General features: G+C 42.0%; 1 protein-coding gene across 1 annotated transcript in view; it reads left to right on the plus strand.

Moving 5' to 3' along the window:
* Nucleotides 1–8,491, plus strand: part of LOC143134700 (voltage-dependent R-type calcium channel subunit alpha-1E-like) — a 52,077-nt gene that overhangs the window by 6,254 nt on the left and 37,332 nt on the right. The window contains exons 2-4 of the mRNA XM_076295289.1: nt 1,543–1,797; nt 3,839–3,944; nt 4,421–4,560. Coding sequence (XP_076151404.1) covers nt 1,543–1,797; nt 3,839–3,944; nt 4,421–4,560 — 501 coding nt within the window. The remainder of the gene's footprint in view (nt 1–1,542; nt 1,798–3,838; nt 3,945–4,420; nt 4,561–8,491) is intronic.

An 8,491-nucleotide genomic window follows, 5' to 3' on the forward strand; every position in this document is an offset into this window, starting at 1 on the left:
TCAAAGCAGGGGAATCACTATATTGCTCTTTACTTAGCCCATAGTAGTTATTCAGAACTGGTCATTTTGAGAAAAGAACTAATGATAGTCGAGTTAACTGAATTGGTGGGGCAAGTCTGGCTTCCTATTACAGCATTTAGTTTTTTTTTATTTTTCTTTTCTTTTTCTGGCTTCTTTTCTGAGTGACTTAAGAACTATTTCATGATCTATTTTAAATATGTAGGCCTATTATCGGCACAATGACCTGATTTCTAATATTGCAGATGTACATCTCTGTTCAGCAGGAACCAGTTAGAATACCCCAAGTGATGTGCATGTTGCCGCCTCTGCCAGTGATTGAAGACGATGCCAGTTATTACAGTGATACCTTTGGAAAACTAAAGTTTGTGTACGATTGTGCCATTCGTAAAACAATTGCTATCTGTCCTGGTTCTTTATTATTGTCATGACAATATGTGCTAGTCAAGGAATTAAGTTACTTAACTGGATCTATATTGCCTATTGCGTGTAGGCCTACTGAAGGCATTTGCGCAATAGTGTGCCTATATGAACACCTCTCTTTAGTCAAGATGTAGCCTAACCGTTTTAGTGGGCTGTTTTAATTGACTGAAAAAAAAAAAATAGCTGAGAGGTTTACTATCTGTGGATTTTGGCATATATGATGCAAATGCTGTGGAGAAAAAAATGTCTGCACTGATGTATCCTTCACTGGTCCAAATGTATTGCCATGGTTACGTTTTTTTCATCACTCATCCTCCGGGGAAATGCTCTGCCGAGGTACGTGGGAGAAAGCAGAGGATAGGAGCAGGAGGTGACGGTGGCAACGCGCGAGTGTTCGAAGCCTGTATCACAAACGCACTAAGGCTGGCCGTGTACTGTTCTCTATTTTTATCATCCCAGTTGGGTTTTTTTTTAGATTTTTTAGTTTCTGTATTGTATGTTCGAGCGTAAAGCGTAGTAAATATTTTTTTTTATTTTGTAACTTACTGAAAAGTTTAGAAGAGGAGTCGCGTGGTAACTCGTCGAAAAAAAATCGTCTAAAACGTCCTAGTCTATGTATTCGATTCTGTTAGAAGTGTAATATCTACGCTGTTAAATGGAGTTTTAAGACTACGTGTAGTTGAGGGCGCTGTCGCGAAAGAAATGATCTAGTGTACTCCATACACGGGATGTTGGAAACTACAGTGTTGTGGGGGATTGTCTTTGAATCTTATGCAATAACACCGGTCCGGTGTTTCCCTTGCATGAAAATGCAGCTGTCCGTTGAGCGTTGTTTCGCATTTTCACTAATGGAGCAATAGTTTGTATTTCTGACACTGTGTGGTTTGTACGACCGTTCTGCAATGAAGGACCTGAAGACGGATTACAATTATGAGGATTTCGCCGGACACATTTAGTTTTTCTAAAAAGTGGTCTACAGTCAGAATAGGAAACGCTGACTATGGATTAAAGCTATTATTCGTCTTTTGTTTTACCTGATGCTTGTCATTTAAGAAGCTTGGACTTTCCCCCCCTGATTTTTGTCCCCGTTTCATGTGGCAGAATGGCCCGTTTTGGGGAGGACGTACCCAATGTGATGGAGTCCGGAGAGAGTGCCACGGAGCCCGCAGCGGAAGGTCAGGGAGACGCAGAATCGACGGGCGAAATGAAACAAGCAAAAGCACAGCGGGCTCGCACTATGGCCCTTTACAACCCCACCCCAGTCAGACAGAACTGCTTCACTGTCAACAGGTCCCTTTTCATTTTTGCCGAGAACAACATCATCCGTAAATATGCAAGGCGGTTCATAGAGTGGCCATATCCTTTCATGATCAGATAGGATATCGACTTTCTGTTCTTTGTTGCCAGTTACCTATGTACAAACAAGTTATGTGGCGTTTGGTGTACTGTGATAATTGTGCGACAAAGTGAGCTAGACTATTACCGTTGAAGTCAGGTTTCAGCACCATGGACAGCGCAACTGTGTATATCGGCCATTACACGGCCATTTGCTCCAAAAGTTATTCATAGTTATTACAGCTCTTGTAATGTTCAGCCAAAACCTCGTCATTTCAAAACTATTATGACTTTCACAGTTTGTGAGCTGTAGCTGCCATGGAATGCTGCACCAGGCTACACTAATGTTCATTAATGGTGTTACTCTGAATTTCTTATCTTATACTGATCTGGCTTTGTGTGTGTGTGTGTGTGTGTGTGTGTGTGTGTGTGTGTGTGTGTGTGTGTGTGTGTGCGTGTGTGTGTGTGTGTGTGTGTGTGGTCTGGGGGAAATTAATCTGGGGAATGAAAGCAAAGCAGCATAATGTAGTTGCTCTAAATCAAAGGTGTATGGTAAATAAGAATACACTGAAACATTTATTGATGTTTTGATTCATCATAGAATTAGAACATCTCTGCTGGTTTCATCTGTGCCCCAGTCACAAGACAGATAACATGCAATCATAAGAGATGGTCATTCAATTCACATTCATACATATATGATTCCATTTGTTATTATAATTGTTACTTCATCAGGCCAGAAAAAGTCGCTCCACAACAGCACGTTGTGTTGCGGTTTGTATACACATCCTTGTACAGTTGAAGTTCTTGTCTATCATAGGCGTTCTGCATGCCAGGCCTGTCAGGTGTGCTGAGACATCCCTGATCAGCGGTATCAGTGATTCATCATTGCAGTGGCCCATCGGGAGGAGGCTGAGAGGAAAGCAGCTTTTTCTGCATTGCAGAGCACATTTGGTCAATATTTAGGAATGGTCAAGTGAGCCATGTAGCCAAGTAACATGCCTTCCCTGTCAGTAGTTGGCCTGATGTATGCCACAGCTAAAACTGGGTCATGCTGTATTTTGGTGTGTGACCAAATTGTCAGTACAATTCATGATGGAGATCTGTTTGTTCAGCAGAGTTAGCCCATGAGTATGGGATCCTTCATACCCATGACTGCTTTTTCATTGGGCTAGAGTTTGATCCATCATCTCAGGTGGTGATTTTAAATGGTTTGGACTTGGACTCATTTCATCAGGATTAGGTCTTCTAAGGCATAGGCTGGGCACAGTAAGTCTTTTACTATGTGTGCTGCTCTGGCTCCCGGAGGCTCTCGGGTATGTTGTCTATGGGATGCTGCTCTGGCTCCCGGAGGCTCTCGGGTATGTTGTCTATGGGATGCTGCTCTGTGCAACTGCTGGTGATGGGTTTGCTGGTCAGGATGAAGTGGATTGGATGGGTCCTTTCAGCCCCAGATATTTATAAACCACTCACAGCCTTGCCCATGTGGGCTTCTTAATATGAGTCACCCAGGTTCCCAGAAGCCCCCTTTAAGCCCCCTTAGTGAGTTAATGACACAATTTTCAGCTGAAGACAAGAAATTAATAATAGAAGACAGAACAGTTTTGCCCCAAAGACACAGATATTCACACACAACCTATTAATGTGATTGGTGTGTGGCATGGTTTCTGATGTGTTGATCTGTTGTGACTCCAAGTGGAGGTAAATAGGAATAAGGATTTCACTGTTAATTTGACATGATGTTGCTACACATTGGTGTAGGTGCCTTGAAAAGCGCTATATACGCAAATGCAATGTGTTGTTGTTGTTATTTGTTTAGAATTATTTATGTGTTGGAGTTACAGCATAACTGCCTCATACACTACATATACTTGAATCTGTTGGTTTTGGGAATTTGATTGTGTGTGTGTGTGTGTGTGTGTGTGTGTGTGTGTGTGTGTGTGTTTGTGTGTGTTTGTGTGTGCATATGTTTCAGTAAGTCTAAGATTATCTGACCACAGTGACATTGTACCCATGACAAAAAAGGACAGTGCTTTACCTGCCTTAACTCCCTTGCCCTTACTCCGTTTGAGTACATGATCCTTACCACCATCATTGCAAACTGCATCGTGCTGGCCCTGGAACAACACCTTCCTGGTGAGGATAAGACACCGATGTCCAAACGACTGGTGAGAAAAACACATTTACAACACATGCAATAACAACAACTGCATGACTTATGGCAATTGCTAATTATCTCTTCCATGAACATTTAATATTGTGTCATAAGTCTCAGCAGTAAAATGTCTCATAATACAATATGGCATTGAAGGGCTGTGAGCTTGTGGCTCTCTACTGCCATTCTATGCCATTCCACTCTACTGCCTCTCTATCATAGGATTACAGAAGCCTGTATGGTAGTCTAAGCAAATCACCTGTTCAATATAACTCTGCCTGGGAAGAGGAGGACGAAGGTTCACACAGAACCACTAATTAAAGCCTCAACTCGACTCGCCTCATTCACTTATTCAGTGCTATGTTGTATCTGATTAAAGGTCTATGTGTATTACCTCTGCTGTGTCACAAACATATGTGTCAGAAACATCCAGCCTCTGATACTGTACTGTACAGTCTTGAACTGGCTGTGTGTGCCTTCCTCCCACAGGAGAAAACAGAGCCGTACTTCATTGGCATCTTCTGCTTTGAATTTGGGATCAAGCTGGTGGCCCTGGGCTTCGTGTTCCACAAGGGCTCTTACCTGAGGAACGGCTGGAACGTTATGGACTTCATTGTGGTGCTCAGCGGGTTAGTAGTGCCCTATCCCTTTTTACCCAGACTGAGTGTGTGTTGCCGAGGTAGTCATGTGATCCATCAGTACACCATTCAAGAGCGCTAGAGGCCGTCCTGTATGGCTATAATTAGAAAGTGTGAGGGAGGCCCCAGAGCTGTAATAAAAGGCTCCCAAAAGTGCATTGGAGGCTTTGAAATTGTAACACAGTGGTGTGCAGGATGGTTATATTCTGTACTGCCTTCTTCCAATTCTTGTTAGTAAAGGCTGTGGATATTCATTCCAATAAGGAGAGATATGACATTAGTGAAGGTTTCCAGACCATGGGTTAGTGTTTTGTGAAGTAATTACTGTTGACAATTTTATCATAAGCGTTTTGGCCATCCTCAGCAGTTTTTCTTGCTGCTAAAAGGTGCAATATGAGATTGTGATCCAATACACATTTAGAAAAAATCAGCAAACTGAAGCTTGTGGTCCTCAAGCTGTAGCTCTCAAATATCAAACATTAGGGAGAACTGAACAGTAGGGAGAACTTTACAGTGTGCCTGTGTGTGTGTGTGAGAGAGAGAGAGAGAGAGAGAGAGAGAGAGAGAGAGAGAGAGAGAGAGAGAGAGAGAGAGACAGATAATGAATGATGTCAACTTCCTGCATTCCAAAGGAGATGTATGCCTCCATCATGCACTGTACAGTAGGTGTAGGGGCAGCAGATAGGTGGGTGGATAAGTGGATTGGCAGTCATGTCTAAAACCTGTTACTTACTGCCTCCATGGTCCCTCTGTGCATAAACAGCACATGTAATTCTGCTAATCCCATGAGAGAGGTAGAGAGGAAGAGCACATAACACACCATAACTAAGTTCTGGCTATTTACTGAGTCCTCTGACTTGGGCCGGGATGAAATGCCGTGTAGTGGGATTAAAAGATCTAAGTGCATATATGAGAGCAAATACAGTATGTTGTTTTTTATGTGGTGAATCACAGTGCCTTTGACACCCACAGATCTGAATCTTATATAAATGGGACAGTGTGAGAAAGTGTAGATATTCGAAAAAGATTCCCATTTTCATGAACCTGCTGTTTGAGTAGCTTTGCATGCCTCTTGTCCTGAGGGGGCTGTATACTGTATGAGCTCATAACAAGAGAGTAAGAACAGTGTAGAAGGGTGTTCATATTTTATATACGTCTTTCTCCAGTTCAGTAAATTTCATAATTCAAGCAGAAGAGAGAAAAGAGGACCTCATCACTATTCAAGAGACACATTTCCCTGTGGCAGGCCTCTTATCAAAATGTTGGTTGTACCTGGCACAGCAGAATTTGAATCGCTAATGTTTAGAACAGATGTCGAGGATTTAATTAAATATCCATAATGCCATTCAAAACTAAAGTTAGCAAATATGAAAAACTTTATTATTTCCATCACCTTGAAGTAGTGTGACAGTGAAGTAGAATAATAATGTGTGATTAGCCTAAATTAAGTGTAATCTTGAAACCTGTTAATATAGATACCATTTAGGGCTGCATTTCTTGTGTACACACAGACCTGTCGACGGTTACCGGTATGTTATTGTGGATATGAATGACACTGTCCAGGGAAGTTTTGTCAGGGGAGTCATCTGTCCAGAGTTACATACCAGGACTATTTTTATCTGGTCTCCTTCACACGTCTTTAAGGGTCAAGAGGACATCATGTGTAATCACTCTTACTAATAGGCTGTATCTGGATGTACCTCTTCACTTTCAAATGTCCTTGTGGACCTGTACATCATGGCTCTTCTGTAAAACAATAATGGCATGTTAAAGCATAAAGACACATTTAGCTACAGGAAGGTTCAATTCAGGTTTAATGCATCAATTCAGAAGGATAATCATAATGATCAAGTAACATGAAATATATTTATTCATGCATCACCCATAATATCAACCTACTCTAAGAGCAAGCCTGTTGACCCAAACGATCTCATCACTTATACTAAGTCACATATAAGTCAAAATCCATTCCTTGCATCTCTGGAGTCCTCAGAAGGCCAGATTGTATAGCATTTGTGTTCTATCTGTATCAAAGTGCATACGTGGAGGTTGCAGTGTTGCACATGTTCTTTATGGGAGGTGTAAAGCTTGGCTGAAAAACTGTGTCATCTTGCTTGATGACCAGCCTGACAGGCCTGTTTATGGGTCAGTGTGGAAAAGGTCATTTGTGATACATTCAAGCACAGTTAGCAGATATTTCCATTATGTGTAATTGACTACAGTTTGGGAGTGAGGTGTATCAGCACATTTGATACCCCTACAGTATGTTCAGAAGGACATTCAGTAGATGGGAGGCTATCCATCATATCACTCCTCATAAAGACTGCTTACAGTAAATATCTCCTGAGAGGGAAAGCAAATATTTCATAGAGCCTGGATGACATATGATATACAAAGATATATCTGGAACTTTCTAAGCTTAACCCATTTCCCCCCCTCACATATCTGACACACTTTCACTTTAAAACACACATGTTCGACCTCGTCCAACAGAGAGAAAGTAAGTCAGACTTAAAAGAAAACTACACATGTGTCACTATGCCCCGCAAGGAATCCAAACAAGGCCAGTGGGCCAGAGCTTGCGGCGTTCATTTCATCAGAAATTAATGAATCGCTGGTGCAGGCTCCTCAGAGACGGAGTGTTCAATTAAAATCTTTTCCTCTCCCTAATCTGGGAAGTGTGTATGTGTGTGTTTGTGTGTGTGTGTGTGTGTGTGTGTGTGTGTGTGGTACACGACACCTTAAAAGACAATTTAACATGTAGTTCTTTTATATTGGCTGTTATGGTGTGGTGAGTTGGCTCCCAGTGACCTTGCTAGGGACTTACAGTAGCAGCACAACTACCCACATCCTTTACTCATTTCCTACAGAGGCTCTGCGACTAGAGGTGCTGTGTTTGAATACTGTATGTTGTAGGGACTCCAGTCTGCAGTGGCATGGAGGATTGCTCTGACCTAGTGTCTAGTGTTCTTTGTTAGCGATTAGCTAAATGGCTGAATAGCTGCTCTTTAGCCACGATGAATAATTGATACAGTGGGTGGATGAGTGATTCATTAGCCATCTGGTATCAAGACAGCAGCTTCAGAGCAAGATTATGTTCGGTTAAATCATTATGTTTTGTGTGTGTGTGTGTGTTTGTGTGTGTGTGTGTTTGCTTGTCTTAGTGTGGTGTTCATACATATGTGTTTTTAACTTTCTCTGTTTTTAGCTGTCTGCTTGTTTACATGATGTTTGTGTCTCACAAATAGTGTTGTCTACCAGTTCCAGCCGGTTGTTTTGTCAGTCTTCACTTGCCTCATTGTCCTACGTTGATGGTTATACAACCAAGTGAAAGTATCAGTGAGATTTCTCCACCTAGAAACCACCTATTTTCTACTTAGAAACAGATGGGATTTTGGAGGTACCTTGCCGTGTCACTGGGGTATGTTCTTGGCTTTATACATACCAACAGCATGTACCTAGACCTGTGGAGACCGTAGTCACATCATTTGTGTAAGATGTTCAATTCACTGCAAGTGGCTCTGGATAAGATTATCTGCTAGATGAAAAACAATGTAATGTTATGCTAATGGAACTGGACACCCAGAACACTCAGGGATATTGCTCATCCTACACAGAGGAACTCATTTAATGCGATTTCACTGGTTAGCATGACATTCGACAAGGGGAGATATTGTCCAAATAAACCTGTTGGGTTTGTAGAAAAAAACTCTTTTATTTATACAACAGCCGCACAATGAAATGATCCAGCAGCATGGCACGTTGGTGTACAATTCATTTGGACTACAAGGCGGTTTCTGGCATGCAGAGGAGATTACTCTACTAGCCTGGCGCTACACACAGAGAGAGGTCCTGTCTCCCACCTAAATCTCTTAAACGAGGGGGGCAAGCTTTGTTCCTGGTCCTCTGAGAGTAATCCGCA

The sequence above is a fragment of the Alosa pseudoharengus genome, unplaced genomic scaffold (genome assembly GCF_046254945.1).
Source record: "Alosa pseudoharengus isolate Yale_2024_CS ecotype anadromous, Long Island Sound unplaced genomic scaffold, YU_APseudo_1.1 YU_APseudo_1.1_scf_2, whole genome shotgun sequence".
NCBI lineage: Eukaryota > Metazoa > Chordata > Actinopteri > Clupeiformes > Clupeidae > Alosa > Alosa pseudoharengus.